The sequence below is a fragment of the Sphaeramia orbicularis genome, chromosome 11 (assembly GCF_902148855.1).
Source record: "Sphaeramia orbicularis chromosome 11, fSphaOr1.1, whole genome shotgun sequence".
Classification (NCBI taxonomy): domain Eukaryota; kingdom Metazoa; phylum Chordata; class Actinopteri; order Kurtiformes; family Apogonidae; genus Sphaeramia; species Sphaeramia orbicularis.
In genome coordinates this window covers 3,658,326-3,677,882 of record NC_043967.1, presented here as the reverse complement: position 1 = coordinate 3,677,882, position 19,557 = coordinate 3,658,326, and the positions used below count along the sequence as shown (strand labels likewise).

The 19,557-nt window shown below is 41.4% G+C and overlaps 1 protein-coding gene across 3 annotated transcripts; it reads left to right on the top strand.

Annotated features, from left to right (window-relative positions):
* The first annotated feature begins 258 nt into the window (after nucleotides 1-258).
* On the top strand, nucleotides 259-17,926 carry LOC115427993 (uncharacterized). 3 transcript variants are annotated; one of them, XM_030146760.1, is made up of 10 exons: nucleotides 259-314; nucleotides 2,564-2,729; nucleotides 4,178-4,537; nucleotides 5,515-5,835; nucleotides 6,237-6,338; nucleotides 9,075-9,407; nucleotides 11,953-12,288; nucleotides 13,765-14,097; nucleotides 15,574-15,906; nucleotides 16,950-17,926. In XM_030146760.1, the coding sequence occupies exons 2-10, from the start codon at nucleotides 2,693-2,695 to the stop codon at nucleotides 17,408-17,410; spliced, it is 2,616 nt and encodes an 871-aa protein (XP_030002620.1). In that variant the 5' UTR covers nucleotides 259-314; nucleotides 2,564-2,692; the 3' UTR covers nucleotides 17,411-17,926. The 3 variants fall into 3 exon arrangements, with proteins under 3 accessions (XP_030002620.1, XP_030002621.1, XP_030002619.1); XM_030146761.1 differs by having other exon boundaries at nucleotides 294-314; nucleotides 2,567-2,729; XM_030146759.1 differs by lacking the exon at nucleotides 259-314 and adding an exon at nucleotides 1,855-1,945.
* The last annotated feature ends 1,631 nt before the right edge of the window (nucleotides 17,927-19,557 follow it).

Below are 19,557 nucleotides of genomic sequence, written 5' to 3'. Positions count from 1 at the left end.
TTTTTGTCTTCAAAAACTAAAAGAATATGAGGAAATTTTAAAGAAGTGATATTTTGCATTTTTTTAAATGGAATTCTTCCTTTTCCCACATTTCCCTGTGGTTTCTATAAACTGTAAATCCTCTGCTTGGGTCTGCATTCTTCATTCATTCAACTCCACAGGTCCATCTTCAACCCTATTTCTGAGTAATGACACCGGAAAGGTGGTTTGGAGCGCTGGCCCTTTAAATGCACATGAGACACTTCAGGCCCCGCCCCCTCCAGGTTGTCGGCTGTGCTGCTCTGTCCTGTTCAACCAACAACTGAACATTTGAGGTAATGGGCTCCAAGTTTGGACATATTTTCAGTCTGGACTACAGCCGCTGCTGCTGACAATTTTTTTTTATAACCTTTATTGAAGTGACACCAAGTGACAGAGAGATTTCTGTACGGTATTATGCAATATTTACATTTACATTATATCATCATCATGTGGGGAAAGGGGGGGGTGTTAAGATATATATGGCATGTGACATATAAAAGAAACAAAATGTCAGTCAGTAATAAAAATCAATGTCGTGTCCTGGTTGTGTAAATGTTCTGTGCATGGTGGAGTGTGTAAGATGTGTATGTGGTGTGACTGTTGTGATGTGGGCTTCTGAAAGAAAAGAAACAAAAAGAATAAAAATCAGGGATATGACCAAAGACAATCATTAGGTAACTGAAACTAAATGAGAAGAAGAGAAAGGAAAAGGAGAGAGGGGTGGGGGGGTAATAAAAAATAAATAAGTAAATAAATAAATGAAAATAACCAAATGAGATTAAAAGTACAATTTATCTGCATTTGATGCCATTGCCCCCACTGCCTCACCTTACCATCACAGCACTGCTGCAACTTTATTTATCTATTTATTTATTTATTTATCCATCCATCCGTCCTTTAATGGTGAAAATAAACTCCTGGCCTATGTTGGGAAATGTTTGTATGAAAGTGTCTGTACTGTGCATTAAAAACACATCAGGTTGTTTGTTCTCACCCCTTGCTTAGCCTCCCTCCTCTTTGTGTTTGTATTATTTTTTGTTGTATGTATGGGTGCCATTTATTTATCACCATTAAAAACATTGCACCTGTTGGTGTAAAATGGATGGAATTTACAAAAACCAGGGTTGAATGTGGGAATATGGGGCCAAAACCAGATACATGATGGAGATAGGGGCAACGGCAGCAACCACAACACCAATAGTACACTAATAGTACACTAATAACAATATTAGTACAATATTACAATACATTTGAAGGATAAGAATAAAGAGAATGGAAAGAAAGAAAGGAAACAGAAAGACAAAGAAAAAGAGAAAAAAAGAGGAAAAGATCAAAACATAAGTAGAAAATTTAGAAGGAACATAAGAGAAAAGAAACAAAAAAATAGAAGAAAAAAGTAATAATAATAATTGGAGTGTGTGTGTATGTATGTGTGTGTGAAGATTAGAAGAATGTGAGAATGTGAGTGGCATATGTAATTCTGATAAATAAATGATAGGTATTGATTTAAGGCTTAATGATAGAGATTATGTTATTGGTGTTGAGAAATGATTGAGGTTAATGTTGCAGTGGTTAATGAATGGTGACCAGGAATCTGTGAAGGATGTTCTGTCATCATCGTTATGGCAACTTGTTATTAGTGAGGACGTTATGTATTGAGTTAGAGAATTGGTCCAATGATTGATATTGATTGAGTGTTTTGATTTCGGGTTTTGCAGAATTGTTTTCTTGGCGATAGTTGGAGGTGTCAGTTGGCTGGTCTTGTGTCTGGACGCTGTGGTAGTTGATGTGGTGAGACCCAGTAAACAGACAGGAGGGGGAGGAGGGGGAGGAGGGGGACTCTGCAGCTCAGGATATCTGTGAGTATCTGAGTGATGGTGTTCCACAAAGCCTGTACTGGAGTGCATTCCCAAAGTGCATGTAGGTGAGTGTCAGTGACTCCCATGGTGCACTGGGACCAAGTGGCTGTGTCAATTAGTCCCATATTTGGCATCTTGTATTGTGTGACATGTGTCCTGTGAAGAACTTGATGTTGAATGAGTTGCAGATTAGGGATGGAACAATTACCGGTATAATGATAAAGTGTGGTAAAATTCCCACTGTTTAGTTTTACCGTTGAAATTCTAATTATCATGATAACCGTGTTTTATTACTGCACTTTGAAAACTCAGAGAGAGAGAGAGAGAGACCTCTGTTCTATCTATCTATCTATCTATCTATGGAAAAGAAACTAAAAACTCAAACTTCATCTGGAAAATGGTCAAACAATGGCCATAAGGTGTCATCTTTAATGCACATTTGTATGTTCGATGTTTACATGGTAATATTTTAATGTTTCTGCCAACAAAGTACATTGTGCTGTTATTTTATTTGTTTGTTTGTTTGTTTGTTTGTTTTCAGAATAACCTGTTGATCCACATTCTGTCAAATAGTTTGATTGTGAAATGTTTCGTTCTTCAGATTAGAGAATAGAGTCTTTGAGTTAACTCTGTACAGGCTCTTCAGTCCAAAGCTGCTCCATCTGTTTTCCATTCCATTCCAGAAGGTGCTTCGGTGGAAACAGTCCACAGTGGAGCTCAGTGGAAGCAGTGAAGTGACACCTGTGTGCTTCTGAAGCCTGATTCAGTTCGGTCAGGACATTCAACTACAACTCTGGACTTTGTGCAGGAAGATGAAAGTGTTGGTGGTGGTTGTGATCCTCATCCACAGTAAGACAATGATAACACAGCCCTCCCCTATCTCATCTGGTGGAACATACTGTGCACTTCACTCAAAGTATTTTTGTGACATTTTACTCAAACACATCAAATGTTTCACAGACTATGTTTCTGAGAGGAAAAAAAACCAACTTTGGATCATTTGAAGGCAGATAAAGGAACAAGAAAAGAGTATTGGTAATATGGAGAAAATAACTCTAGAGTGAAACCACTGGTCACTGATTGAATGACTGATCTACTGTATATGAAAAAGGTCCAGACAATGGATTTATACAAACAATAAGATATATGTTATCAGCGTGCAATTTGTCAAAAAAACAGAGATGATGAGTATTTTTTTGGCAGCAGTTTTTCATATATATATATATGTATATATATATATATATATATATATATATACACACACACATGTATATATGTATGTATGTATGTGTATATATATGTGTGTGTGTGTATATATATATATGTATGTATGTATATATGTATGTATATATATATATATATGTTTTTTGTTTTTTTTTCCCTTTCTTTTAATATACTTTATTTAGAACAGCACAGTTTACATTACACTATAGACTTTCATAACACACATACAAAGTGATCAATTGCAATAGAAGTCATTATGTAAACACACAATTATAATTATGTACTTGGCAGCAGTTATATATGTGGGAGTGCGGCCCATAACTAACAGAGCTAATGCTGGCATGAAACTAAAGTGAAACTTTACATACTTTCAACGTCCAACTCCCTGGTTCTATTCCTCTATTATACAGTGGATCTTAAATGACATTTTCAGAACTTCTAACCTGTATCTGCTGGACACACAAATGCTGGGCCCCATGAATTTGTCATATTTACCCCCCCCCCGCTTTACAGCGCCCCAGTGCATGGGGACGTCAATGAATTCTGAGACTGTGACAGTTCAGTTCAGGTGAACATTCGTGTCAGTAATGTAGGATATAGGTGGAAGAAAACTGACACAAGCTGCCTGGATTTTTATTTGGTTGGTTGCCCCCCCCCCCCAAACAAATCACACCGTTTATGTTATGACAGGACAGATTTGGCAAAAGTTAAGGTTGAAAATCCCAGCCTTATTAAAGTGAGTGTGGAACAGATAAGGATGATAAACAACAATCAGAAGGAGGAAACTGAGGAGGACTCACCTGAGTTATTCTGGTCCCATTTACGAGGGCTGTTCAGTAAGTTCATGGCCTCACCCAGAAATACTGGTTGTTATAATACAGGATGTTACATTCTTTCGTGATGGGATAGTGATGCTTGAACATCGATGGACCAAGTGCATTGTTGTAAATGGAGATTATGTTGAAAACTAAAATATAAATTATCAGTCTGTGTTGTTCTGTTCTGGGTGAGGCCATGAACTTATTGAACAGCCCTCGTACAGATGAACACACTGTTTCTGTGTCTGTCCTCAGTTTCCCAGCATGCATTGGCAGTAGTGGTGCAGGCGTATGAGGGGATGGAGTCGGTCCTGCTGCCCTACCAGATTTCTGACTTGTTACCGGAGGATCCTTCAGTGGTTTGGAGACGCTCGGGTCTCAACCAAACAGTTTTTCACCTGCTTAAATATGAAAATGGCAATCTGAAAGAGGAATACAGTTACAAGGAGCGCACAACCATGAAGACCAATGCTCTGAAATCTGGAGACTTCAGCCTCACTCTGAAGAAACCACAACTGTCTGACAGCAGCAACTACACCTGCAGCCTCCGATGGGAAACCAAGTGGGAGGGGCCTAAAGAATGGAGACTGACACGAGTACAGCTGCAGGTCAAAGGTCAGACACAAACCACACCCACTACAGTAGACACAGGTCAAAGGTCAGAGGTCAGATACAAACCACACCCACTACAGTAGACACAGGTCAAAGGTCAGAGGTCAGATACAAACCACACCCACTACAGTAGACACAGGTCAAAGGTCAGAGGTCAGACACAAACCACACCCACTACAGTAGACACAGGTCAAAGGTCAGAGGTCAGATACAAACCACACCCACTACAGTAGACACAGGTCAAAGGTCAGAGGTCAGATACAAACCACACCCACTACAGTAGACACAGGTCAGAGGTCACACATACATCTGTCTTTGTATTCAGCTCATTACCTCTGCCAAGGAGGTTATGTTTTTGTCGGCGTTGGTTTGTTTGTCTGTCTGTCTGTGTGCAAGATAACTCAAAAAGTTGTGGATGGATTTGGATGAAAATTTCAGGAAATGTTGATACTGGCACAGGGAACAAATGATAAAATTTTGGTGGTGATCGGGGGTGGGGGGGGCATTGATCTGCCTTGGCGGAGGTCTACGCTCTATAAGTGCTTTTCTAGACAGTGCAGACCTCCGCCAAGGCAGATCAGTGCCCTCCCCCCGCCCCCAATCACCACCAGAATTTAATCATTTGTTCCTTGTGCCAGTATCAACATTTCCTGAAATTTTCATCCAAATCCAGGGCACTGATCTGCCTTGGCGGAGGTCTGTGCTCTCTGAGTGCTTGTAGTTTCATTTCCGTTTTCTTCACAACACAACCTTCATCAAACTTCACCCTGACTGTTCATGCACAGAAGCTGCTGACTGGATTAGACCACTTTGTCCCTGGTTATGGATGAAGGGTTGAGCTGAACTTTTTGTCAATCTGTTGCTGGAAATACACCTTGGGTTGTTATTGTTCCTCTTCATTTAATATGAATAGTGTGTGTTGTTGAAGTTCTAGAGGGCTTTATTGTATGTTATAATCATTATGGTCTGTTTCCTGTCAGATGACGATAAGGAGGAGGTGGAGGTCCAGCGGGGGGCGGAGTCTACCCAGCTGCCTTGTGAAGCCTCAGCCGATCTGCCTGAAGACACCACAGTGGAGTGGACTCACTATGATCCACAACTGATGGTGGTCCATGTGTCCCGGAATAAAACTGATGACTTTCAAACACAAGACAGGTTTTACTGTGGCCGCACAGAGATGAATGAAGACATGAGTCTGACTCTGAAATACCCCAGAGACAGGGATGGAGGCATGTATATCTGCACTGTCTACAGGGAAGGAGACGTCCTGAGGTCTAAAGTCCTGCTCCAGGTGGTCGAAGGTCAGTGCTGGGATAGACCACATGAAACGGCTCCAATCTGAAAACACACACCTTCTTCTGCAGCTCTCACTTCTGGGTCTAAAACATTCAATATGGAGATCCATGTCCTTATGCCATTTCATACTAATGTAGAAAAGACACTTTTCAATACTCTTTCTTTCAATACTACTTATCAATACTCAGTACTGCAGTCAATACTCCACCTCATCAACTCTGGCTCTTTCATATGACCAGCTGTCAAACAGGTACACATAATAATACACATCTTTCTTTTCAACTTCATATCAAGCAGGTTTTAGGGTACTTGATAATGTCTTTAAAGATTTGTTAGGATTTGATTGACACCTCATCATACGATCATGTCTTAGCTGGAGTTCATTTTGGTGTTTTGTCGTCCACAGAGGGTCTTCCAACCTGGGCCACAGCTCTCCTTGTTGTCTTTGCCATTCTTCTTATAATCCTTCTAGGACTTTTATTTATTTTTCGATGGTATTTTCTGCCAGGTATGTCACGTCTCTTACTACACTACCCATTGTGCTGTTACTCATTATGTTTTTCTTTGTCTCATGTGATTATAGAAGCAGACTGTCACTCATACATATAGAAACCTACATACCAAGTTTGTGATTGTAATGTGTGTCTGCGTAGTCGCTGCTGAGGAGGTCAACAGTCAGGAGTCACAGTGGACTGATCAGAGAAATGCTTCAGATAATGTGTATAATTTTACAGTACACAGAAAAAACAAGTCAAACTGGTGTCTTAAGTCTTTTTCAGGCCTGACAGTATGGTAGACTTGGTTCCACTGGGGACTCAGTTCAGTTGGGGACTCAATTTGATCGGGGACTCTGTTCAGTTGGGGACTTGGTTCAATCTGGGAATCGGTTTGTGGGAATAGGTTTGTTTGGGGATTATGTTTGATCGGGGACTCAGTTTGATTCAACAGGGGTTCCAACTAGGGATGGGAATTGATAAAAATTTAATGATTTCGATTCCATTATCGATTTTGCTTATCGATCCGATTCCTTAACGATTCTCATTGGGTGAGGGAATAAAAGAGTACAAACAGATGTGTTTGCATTAACTGTCTTTTATATTTCCATCTCTGCACAGAAAATATAACATATACAGTATGTAAAAATAATAATAACAGATGATGCCAGGCCCGGTTCGGGGGGGGGGGGGGGTACAGTGAAAGTGAAACTAAAGACCCTTTACTAATTCCTGTATTGCCACATGTCCACTACATGGAACCAGTTCGACTCTGCCCGTCTCCCGTTGTGATCCTCATTTCCTTTCCCCTACCTTCGGAAACTTGTATTTGGGTACGGCGTTTGTTGCCCGCACTGGAACCAGAACTGGGCCTGGCGTTCACTCTGCCGCTACATTCACAAGCGCTGCTAAGTAGCGAATCAAATATGTGACATTCCTGTAAATGAATCGCATGCTGTGGACAAATTTTTTAGCAGATTTGAGGGATTCCACCCTTTTGAAGAAATGGAAGCTTTGACAGTGTTCCAGTGGACCTGGTGTGGTCTGTTTGGACCTGGTGTGGTCTGTTTGGACCTGGTGTGGTCTGTTTGGACCTGGTGTCATCTGTTTGGACCTGGTGTGGTCTGTTTGGACCTGGTGTCATCTGTTTGGACCTGGTGTGGTCTGTTTGGACCTGGTGTCATCTTTTTAGACCGTTTCTGCCTCAACACCATGTTGGCTACATTCTGACCAAAACAATGCAACGTACGAGTGACGTCATCACACATGCGCAACGAAGATGGAATTGATAAGCACAATCCTTAAGCAGGCAGGAAAACGATTCCAAGGAATCGAGCTACTGGGATCCGGTTCTCAAAAAAAAATGGTTCTCGATTCCCATCCCGAGTTCCAACATTCAAGTTCAGATGCGTGTTCACACGTCCCCAAATGAACCAGATTATCAGAGGAAAACACATTGGTCTATTTAAAGCAAACAAACACCTTTGATGTGAAAGCCCCCTTAATCTACTTCACTACCTTTTTAAATGACATTGATAAAAATTAAGTTCTAATCGTTTATCCATCAACAGCAATTAGACCATAATATTTAGATGATACAGTCATAAGACACAGACCATGTGCTTACCTTTCACATCAACACCACATGAAGCAGATTTACTTCTTCCACAATAATAGAGGAGGCATTAAAACACCTGGACCTTTGTGTCTAAACCAGGGGTGTCACACGCATTCAACCCAATTTGATCTGAATCAGGCTGCACCAGTAAAATAATAGCATAATAACACTGTAAATAATATCAACTCTAGATTTTTCTCTTTGTTTTAGTGTGAAAAATGTAAAACTGCATAAGGAAAATGTAAATAACCTGAACAACCCTGTACAACCACAAAAATAAGTATCCTATTTCAACAATACTATGTCTTATCTTATCATTTACACTTGTGCATTACAAATTACAGATCACAGTGGATCTACGACCACACAAGACATTTAGTAACAGGCAGAATATTGACATCTATAAGTTATAATGTTATTACACTGTTTCCAATAATATTTTTTCACGTGAAATGTGATTTATCCTTGATAGATAAGGTGTAACTGGGACTCAGTATGTAATCATTGTACTGGGTCAAAAGTGATTGAATGGGAATAAAAAGAGGAACATGTCCGAAAACTGAATTGTTCCAACTTCACTGGCAACAGTGTATTTTTACTGGTCTGACCCACTTGAGATCAAATTGGACTGTATGTATCCCCTGAGCTAAAACGAGTTTGACACATTTGATATTTGCAAATTCATCCCATGGTCTGGATTGAACCCTTTGACGGGCCGAACCCCCCCCCCGTCTAAACAGATAAATATGAATATCCCATTTTGATGTAAGTAGACAGGTGGTTTGTCTTTTCCTCAGACAGATAACTGGTCCTTGTTGTGCACCTGCTCTTTGCTAGCACAAGGAGAATGTATTTGAGCTGGAACATTTGTCATAGAGGTGAAGGGGTGGAAATGCTGCCTCTGAACCAGTGCAGCTGCAGCCTTTTGTTTGACCTCTGTAGCTCTTCAGTGTGCTTTCTGTACCTGGATATTAGACACAGACAGTTTTGAGTGTTCATTTAATGAGTTGCCATGCTTCTAAGACAATGCTGTCCACAATATTTTTGGTTCATAATGAGATTATGTTGGAACAAATCCCACTACAGCAGGCCAGCCACTGAGGTGTCTACTTTTTTATTTGTTTGTTCTCAGTCCAACAGGTGAAGGTGGATTCAGGGGAGGAGTCTGTCCTGGTGCCATGTAAAACTATAGCTCACCAGACGAAGAACTTAAGACATATCAGTGTTATGTGGAGGGAATTATACAATAATAAGCTCATTGTGCATAAGTACGGCTCTGGCCAACCTGATGAACAGGACCCGATTTACACAAACAGAACAGAGATGAAGAAACACTGGCTGAGAACTGGAGACTTCAGTGTAACCCTGAAACACCCAACAGACTTTGACACCAATGGCTACGTATGCATCGTCTACAACAAAAACAAGGTCCTGAGGAAGAAACAAGTGGTGCTGGAGGTCAAAGGTCAGTGCTGTAGACAGAAGATGAGAAAACTAAAGGCGCCTGGATTATCAGACGGAAATGTCAAATGTAGTTGAACTGAGAATAAGAGTTAACAGTTCAATAAGCAGTCGGTTCTGCTGAGGATTCAACACAGACTGAACAAATAGTACTTAGAACTGGAACCATTGTAACAGTTCACTTATTTTCTAAAGCGCCTCCGCTACAACGCATTTGAGGACATGGGTGGATTAACCGTCAGCAGGGGAAAATAAGATCAAGACAAAAATGCGTTCTGCTCTGTACTGGCCTTTTAATTTCCACAGGTGAATCCACACACACACACACACACACACACCGCACTTGTGCGCATCCACAATTAACCCAAAATACCACAAATACACCACAAAGCAGTCATATAAAGTTTTTCCTAACACACCACATTTAACAAAAATCAATTACTATTATGCGTTCAACATAAGACCGTTCAACCCCCCCAACACCTTCCCCCCTTAGTTCCCAAAGGTCCACACACGCAAACAGTATAAGCAGCAGCAGCGTAGCCGCAGGCTCTACTCAAGGCTCTGCGCAACACCACCACCGATTCAGCCTGTGTTGGTTTCAGTGGCTCCTTGAAAATCAATAATCCATGTGGAGAGCGGATAAAAAGTTTAATCCAAAAAAAGGTTAAATCCACCAAAACAGTTCCACAGGATCACCGGCTCTGGCACGCTTCCAACCCGGTGTGTGACATCCCACTCCTCCAAGCGTCCGTGCGCGCACATCACATCCACCCCTTTTTATATTGTGCCGTGCGTCATTCGTCATTAAATATTTTACGAAATACAACAAATAATAAATCATCCTTGTGTCCAAGTTATTCACATCAAAGGATTGACCAATAAAACATGACGCATATTCGAATGATGTCAAATATGGGAAATGGCCTGTGGGTCTTTACACCATGGCAGATGTTTTCCTCTGCTCACTGAGACAGCTCTGGTCAAAGTATTTAATGACATTCGCTTAAACACAGATCATGGCAGATCTTCAGTTTTAGTGTTAGTGGACCTCAGTGCTGCATTCGACACAGTCGACCATGATATATTACTTGATCGACTGGAAAATTGGGTGGGACTATCTGGCACAGTTCTTGATTGGTTTGCATCCTACTTAAAGGGCAGGGATTATCTTGTGTCAATAGGTAACTTTAAATCTGAGCAGACCAAAATTACCTGTGGAGTCCCCCAAGGCTCCATCCTGGGGCCCCTTCTGTTCAACATCTACATGCTTCCACTGGCTCAGATCCTAGAAAAAAACAAAATAGATTACCATAACTATGCAGATGACACACAGCTCTACATTTCAATGTCCCCAGGTGACCATAGCCCCATACAAGCACTGGGTAAATGCATGGAGCAAATATCTGAATGGATGGGCCATAATTTTCTTCAGTTAAACAGAAAAAAAACTGAGGTAGTCGTTTTCAGACCCAAGGAGGAGCGTCTTAAAATCAGCATGCAGCTCCAGTCACTTCAGTTAAAAACCTCAGACCAGGCCAGGAATCTGGGTGTTGTCATGGATTCAGACCTGAACTTTAAAAACCACATACAAACAATTACAAAGTCAGCTTACTGTCACCTCAAGAACATTTCTAGGATTAAAGGACTGATATCGCAGCAGGACCTTGAAAAACTTGTCCATGCATTTATCTTTAGTCGAGTTGACTACTGTAACAGGATCTTCTCTGGTCTGCCTAAAAAGTCTATTCGACGACTGCAGCTGATCCAGAATGCTGCTGCTTGAGTCCTCACTAAGACCAAGAGAGTGGACCACATCAGTCCAGTTCTGAGGTCTCTACACTGGACCACATCAGTCCAGTTCTGAGGTCTCTACACTGGACCACATCAGTCCAGTTCTGAGGTCTCTACACTGGACCACATCAGTCCAGTTCTGAGGTCTCTACACTGGCTCCCTGTCTCTCAGAGAACAGACTTTAAAATTCTCTTACTAGCATATAAAGCACTGAATGGTTCAGGCCCAAAATACATCAGAGACCTTCTAGTCCAGTATGAACCATCCAGACCCCTCAGATCATCTGGTGCAGGTCTGCTCTGTGTTCCCAAAGTCAGAACTAAACATGGAGAATCAGTGTTCAGTTTCTGTGCTCCGTATATCTGGAACAAACTACCAGAAAATATCAGGTCTGCTGAGAGTCTGAGTTCTTTTAAGTCCAGGTTAAAGACTCACCTGTTCACTGCTGCCTTTGACTAAAAGGCTTTTGACTTTTTAAATTTTATATTCTCTTTCGAAACTCTGCACTGCAACTCTTACTTTAATATGTGTGTTTTTATATTTTTGGATTTTATGTGTTGTTTTCTTACTTGCTGTTTTTAATCACCTTTTACATGTTTCTTTTATAATGTTTTATGTGTTTCTTTTTCCCTGTCGTATCTCAATGTCCTGTGTGAAGCACCTTGAATTGCCTTGTTGCTGAAATGTGCTATACAAATAAACTTGCCTTGCCTTGCCTCTGCTGTTGTCTGATGGTGTCATTTGTTGTTCTCAGTACAACAGGTGGAGGTGAATTCAGGGGAGAAGTCTGTCGTGCTGCCCTGGAAAACCACATTTCAGCTGATGGAGGATTTCAGTCAGGTCACAGTGGAGTGGACAGACGATAGTGACAGGAAGGTCCACGTGTATGAGGACGGCTCTGACCGAACTAATGAACAGGACGATAAATACAGAAACAGAACAGAGATGAATGAAGACCCACTGAGAACAGAAGACCTCAGTCTGACCCTGAAACACCCTATAGACCTGGACACCCACACCTACACCTGCACCGTCTACAACAGAGACGAGCAGATCCTGAGGAGGAAACAAGTGGATCTGAAGGTCAAAGGTCAGTCCTGTAGACACAGGTCATTCCTAGTTGTAGAATACTGAGCTCTTCTTAGAGTCAGCATTCTAGACGTGGGTCAGTCCTCTAGATACAGGTCAGTGTGCTGAAGGGAAACCAAAAACACTGCAGAATTCATTAGTATTAAAATGCCATAAATTGCTCTTTCAAAACTCTGAAAAATGTACTTATTATTTTCTCCTGACATTCCAAAGTAAAACAGAATTTGTAAAATATTTTCCATAAAGTCTCACATTAACACTGTATAGATCAGGATGATAGTATCAATTTATGGGTTTGTTTCTACAGTACTTTGACACAACAACAGAAATATTCCTTCATTTTCCAAACTGTTGAATCCTCTGGAGGGTTGCAGGGATGCCAGGGCCTATCCTGACTACCAACAAGGAAATGCATGGTTTACTTTGAATATTTGTCTAGGTCATCGCTAACATGTAGAGACAGACAACCATTCACTCTCACATTCTTTTGATTTAGACTCACCAATTAACACATAAAAATGCATGTGTGTGGATGGTGGGAGGAAGCCAGAGTACCTGGTCTGAGAAAGGCCACCACCAGCAGGTTTATGTTTTGATAAAGTCTGATATAAGACTGTGTGCTGTGAAAAATGAGGTGGAATTCCAACACAATACCCATTAGTGACTGTTTTCAAAAATAATGTTTTCTCTCATGTTGTACATTAAATTATGTTAAAAACTGATGCGTTAAAGGTGAAGTTTGTGATATTTACTCCCACCTTGTGGTGAACTTGTAGACTCGGAGAACCAACTGAATTCTGCTCACCCTCTCTTAGGGGGACCCAAAAAACCTCCAAGTCCTTCACTAGTGTCAGTCTTTCTTGTCATTCCTTGTGGTCCTTTCTGTTCAGATTGTTGAAACCACTTCTTCAACACGTTTGTATAAACTGGTTTTGATGGAATGCCACACTTTTATTAATTATCGTTTTACTCTGTGGTTTGTTGGTTAAAGTTTCCTTGTGCGACATTGTCTTTACTGATGTTTAATATCCTGAGAGTTACTTTCAAATCAAACTGGATCATAAAGAAGGAGTATGGTTATTGGCTGTACCCTCATTGAGTCACTCCTATTATTTATTATTTCCCCAAAATCCACAAACATCTGAGGAAACCACCTGTGAATACAGCATGGAACAAATCCAATCAATTATCTAGATTTAACCACATATACAAATGAAACTGGAGTCATTCACACATCTGTTGAAAAGACATTTTAGTAGCAGTCATCCCAAACATATGAAAGATAACATACCAGCAGGGCAGTTTCTGAGACTGAAATGGAACTGCTCTGATCCTGATGACATTCATACACATACAAAAAACTTCAGACACACACATAAGCACTTGGTTCTGCTGCTGATTAGATCATCACTTCGAACTGTATCCATGGCAGATGTTTTCCTCTGCTGTTGTCTGATGGTATGGGTGTTGTTCTCAGTCCAACAGGTGGAGGTAGTTTCAGGGGAGAAGTCTGTCCTGCTGCCCTGGAAAACCACATTACATATAGAGGACGTCAGTCAGGTCACAGTGGAGTGGACAGATGAGGGTGACAGGAAGGTCCACATGTACCAGTACAGCTCTGACCGAACTAATGAACAGGACAATGAATACAGAAACAGAACAGAGATGAAAGAAGACCCACTGAGAACTGGAGACCTCAGTCTGACCCTGAAACACCCCACAAACAAGGACACCCACACCTACACCTGCACCATCTACAACAGAGACGAGCAGATCCTGAGGAGGAAACAAGTGGATCTGAAGGTCAAAGGTCAGTCCTGTAGACACAGGTCATTCCTAGTTGTAGAATACTGAGCTCTTCTTAGAGTCAGCATTCTAGACGTGGGTCAGTACTCTAGATACAGGTCAGTGTGCTGAAGGGAAACCAAAAACACTGCAGAATTCATTAGTATTAAAATGCCATAAATTGCTCTTTCAAAACTCTGAAAAATGTACTTATTATTTTTTCCTGACATTCCAAAATAAAATAGAATTTGTAAAATATTTTCCATCCAGTCTCACATTAACACTGTATAGATCAGCATGATAGTATCAATTTATGGGTTTGTTTCTACAGTACTTTGACACAACAACAGAAATATTCCTTCATTTTCCAAACTGTTGAATCCTCTGGAGGGTTGCAGGGATGCCAGGGCCTATCCTGACTACCAACAAGGAAATGCATGGTTTACTCGGAATATTTGTCTAGGTCATCGCTAACATGTAGAGACAGACAACCATTCACTCTCACATTCTTTTGATTTAGACTCACCAATTAACACATAAAAATGCATGTGTGTGGATGGTGGGAGGAAGCCAGAGGACCTGGTCTGAGAAAGGCCACCACCAGCAGGTTTATGTTTTGATAAAGTCTGATATAAGACTGTGTGCTGTGAAAAATGAGGTGGAATTCCAACACAATACCCATTAGTGACTGTTTTCAAAAATAATGTTTTCTCTCATGTTGTACATTAAATTATGTTAAAAACTGATGCGTTAAAGGTGAAGTTTGTGATATTTACTCCCACCTTGTGGTGAACTTGTAGACTCGGAGAACCAACTGAATTCTGCTCACCCTCTCTTAGGGGGACCCAAAAAACCTCCAAGTCCTTCACTAGTGTCAGTCTTTCTTGTCATTCCTTGTGGTTCTTTCTGTTCAGATTGTTGAAACCACTTCTTCAACACGTTTGTATAAACTGGTTTTGATGGAATGCCACACTTTTATTAATTATCGTTTTACTCTGTGGTTTGTTGGTTAAAGTTTCCTTGTGCGACATTGTCTTTACTGATGTTTAATATCCTGAGAGTTACTTTCAAATCAAACTGGATCATAAAGAAGGAGTATGGTTATTGGTTGTACCCTCATTGAGTCACTCCTATTATTTATTATTTCCCCAAAATCCACAAACATCTGAGGAAACCACCTGTGAATACAGCATGGAACAAATCCAATCAATTATCTAGATTTAACCACATATACAAATGAAACTGGAGTCATTCACACATCTGTTGAAAAGACATTTTAGTAGCAGTCATCCCAAACATATGAAAGATAACATACCAGCAGGGCAGTTTCTGAGACTGAAATGGAACTGCTCTGATCCTGATGACATTCGTACACATACAAAAAACTTCAGACACACACATAAGCACTTGGTTCTGCTGCTGATTAGATCATCACTTCGAACTGTATCCATGGCAGATGTTTTCCTCTGCTGTTGTCTGATGGTATGGGTGTTGTTCTCAGTCCAACAGGTGGAGGTAGTTTCAGGGGAGAAGTCTGTCCTGCTGCCCTGGAAAACCACATTACATATAGAGGACGTCAGTCAGGTCACAGTGGAGTGGACGGACTATTGGGACAGGAAGGTCCACGTGTATGAGGACGTCTCTGACAGAAGTAATGAACAGCACAACAGATACAAAAAGAGAACAGAGATGAAAGAAGACCCACTGAGAACTGGAGACCTCAGTCTGACCCTGAAACACCCCACAAACCTGGACACCTACACCTACACCTGCACCATCTACAACAGAGACGAGCAGATCCTGAGGAGGAAACAAGTGCGTCTGAGGGTCAAAGGTCAGTCCTGCAGACACAGGTCATTCCTACTTCTAGAATACTGAGCCCTTCTTTCCCCTTCCCTGTCTGACCTCCACAATCACAAATAGCACAATGTGGAGTTACTCATGGTGCAGATTTTAATGATATATATTTTAGTATTTTTAATCAGGCTGGATAATCCATCCATCCACCCACCCACCCACCCATGTCCAGCTTCTCCATCAGAACATCAAGGTGTTCCCAGGCCAGCTGTGACATATAGCATTTCCTACATATTCCAGGGGGTTTCCTCCTCATTAGACCTGCTCAAAACACCTTGTGCCACATGTATTTAATAACACTGTTGTGACAAAGTGTTTGTTCTAGACAAACAGTAACTTGTACAGAGGTCTAATAATAAAAAAAAAACCCAGGTTCAGATCCAGCAGACCATTCCTCCCAACCACGCTCCTCCTGGTCTCATTGTCATTGCCCATGTGAATGTTGAAGTTTCTCGGTAGAACAGTGGAGTCCCTGAGGGGAGCGCCTCCCAGTACACCACCAAGAGACTCCAAGAAGGCCAGCAGGGTACACATGGGACAGACAACAGTCAGAACCTGTTCCCTGAACTGAAGCTCCGCCCTCTCATTCAATGGGGTGAACTCCAACATAAAGCCACTGAGCCAGAGGCCTACCAGAGGGCAGAGCAGGTGGGAGGAACCCCACACCTGCTCCACACCTCTCACCCCAAACAACTCCTGAGTAAAAAAAAAAAAAAAAGAGTCCCAGCACCCTTGAGGAGATCAGTTCCAGAGTCCAAGTCTAGTCTGCACCTCTGAACCATCTGCCACAGCTCCACCTCCTTCCCCACCAGGACAGTAGCATTCTGTGTCCCTAGAGCCAATTTAGACGACCATGGATTTGTGAGTGTAGTCATCTTATCAGCCTTCTCTGCTGTTCCTGGTCAAAGTACTGAAGTTGAGCAATTATTCAATCTTTTCCTTTTAAAGAGGCTGATTTTCCTCCATGTAGAAGATTTGATGATAAAAATTGTCCCATGTTGATGTCATGTTTCCTCCTAGTTCAAGAGATGGAGGTGAAGGAGGGGGCAAGGTCGGCCCTGCTGCCCTTCAGCACGACCCCTGACCTGCCTCAGGACACCCGAGTGGAGTGGAGGTACTATACTAATGACTGGGAATACATCCATGTCCATGTGTATGAGAAGAAGTCAGCTCAACTTGGTCAGCAGGACGATAGATACAAAAACAGAACAAAGATGAAAGCAGACCCATGGACGACTGGAGACTTCAGTCTGACCCTGAATGACCTCCAACATGACGACTTTGGAAGATATAAATGTAAAGTCATCAGAGATGGAGTCACCCTGAGAGGGAAAGTAGTGGTGCTGAAGGTCAAAGGTCAGCGTTCAGATGCAGGTCAGAGGTCATGTGTGTCTCTGTCCTGTGTCTCCTCTGCAGACAAATATCAGATCCCATATCAATTTCCTCCAATAAGATCAGATGCTCCAGAGATGTTTGATTGATCTGTCGTGAATGTGTTTCTATTTATCAAGAACTGAGGCTTGATCTTATTCCTCTTAAATATATGAAACAGGTAAATACAATAGAAATATACATACTTCAAACCACTCAAACTATGCTTTTAGACTCTTCATTATTGTATTTCTAGTGTTTGTTGCTCTGTGATGACACATTTTTCACAGCAGTAGTCTGTCCTCCAAACCAAAGAAAATCCAAACAATCAAATCAAAACCACTGCAGCAAAATCAGACAAATGAACACTGTCAAAGAGGATGGATTTTACAACAGGATGATGATCTGAAACATATCTGTGAATCCACCTCAGAGACTCCAGCTGAAGGTTTGGGAACAGACCTCACAGTCCCAGACTTGAACATCATTGAAAATCTGTGGGTAGATGTTAAGAGCTACACTACCGATCAAAAGTTTTAGAACACCCCAATTTTTCCAGTTTTGTATTGAAATTCCAGCAGTTCCAGTCCAATGAACAGCTTGAAATGGTACAAAGGTAAGCGGTGAACTGCCAGAGGTGAAAAAAAAAAAAAGGTAAGGTAAGGCTAAACAAAACTGAAAAATAATGTACATTTCAGAATTATACAAAAAGGCGAACAAGAAATGGGTTAACAACTTAAAGCAGTTCTGCAGCAATGGAGGCTGATCAAGCCTCAAAAGTTGGTGCTACCAATTCCTCCAGGTGTCCCAACGTTTGTGAATTCCTTTAACCCCCTGTGTCTGCAGAAAAGTAGTGTTGAACACACTTTGGTACCATACCGTTGTCAGCATTATTTGAACAGTATTGGACTGCAGAAAGTAGTGTGTTACTATAAAAATGGAAAAGAGGAAAAGGCAGTTCATGATAGAAGAGAGACAGAGCATCAGAAGACTGAAAAATGTAGGTCTGTCCTCCAGAGAAATGTCCAAGAAAGTCCAGGTGTCAGTAAGTCCAGTTTCTTTCACCGTCCAAAGGCACTCAGAAACTGGACTGGGAAACGCTGACAGGAAGAGGTCTGGTAGAGCCAAAGACACAACAGAACCAGAAGACAAGTTTATGAGTCAACAGCTGGAATGAGAGGAGACTGACAGGACAACAGCTGAAAGCACAGAGAAGAGAGAGGAGTAAGAGAGTCTGAGTTTACACTGGGAACAGAAGACTGAACAGTTGCAGGTTTGATGGGTCCAGTTGCAGCTAAAGCCATTGCTGATACTTCAGAATAAGAAGAAGAGGCTTGGCTGGGCCATGAAACACCGCCAGTGGACTACTGAAGACTGGAAGAAGGGGTTATGGACTGATCAAACCTGCAACTGGAAGTCTTGTGTTCCCAGTGTAAACTCAGACTCTCTTACTCCACTATCTTCTCTGTGCTTTCAGCTGTTGTCCTGTCAGTCTCCTCTCACTCCAGCTGTTGACTCATAAACTTGTCTTCTGGTTCTGTTGTGTCTTTGGCTCTACCAGACCTCTTCCTGTCTGCATTTCCCAGTCCAGTTTCTGAGTGCCTTTGGACGGTGAAGGAAACTGGACTTACTGACACCTGGACTTTCATGGACATTTCTCTGGAGGACAGACCTACATTTTTCAGTCTTCTGATGCTCTGTCTCTCTTCTATCATTAACTGCCTTTTCCTCTTTTCCATTTTTATAGTAACACACTACTTCCTGCACTCCAATACTGTTCAAATAATGCTGACAACGGTATGGTACCAAAGTGTGTTCCAACACTACTTTTCTGCAGACACAGGGGGTTGAAGGAATTCACAAACGTTGGGACACCTGGAGGAATTGGTAGCACCAACTTTTGAGGCTTGATCAGCCTCCATTGCTGCAGAACTGCTTTAAGTTGTTAACCCATTTCTTGTTTGCCTTTTTGTATAATTCTGAAATGTACATTATTTTTCAGTTTTGTTTAACCTTACCTTTTTTTTTTTTTTTTTTCTTTACCTCTGGCAGTTCACCACTTACCTTTGTACCATTTCAAGCTGTTCATTGGACTGGAACTGCTTGAATTTCAAAACAAAACTGGAAGAATTGGGGTGTTCTAAAACTTTTGATAGGTAGTATATGTATGAGGACGAACCAAGAATGTTTAAGAACTAGAGTTCATTTACAGACAAGAATGGGAGAAAATCCCAAACACAAGAACTGAAAGACTTTC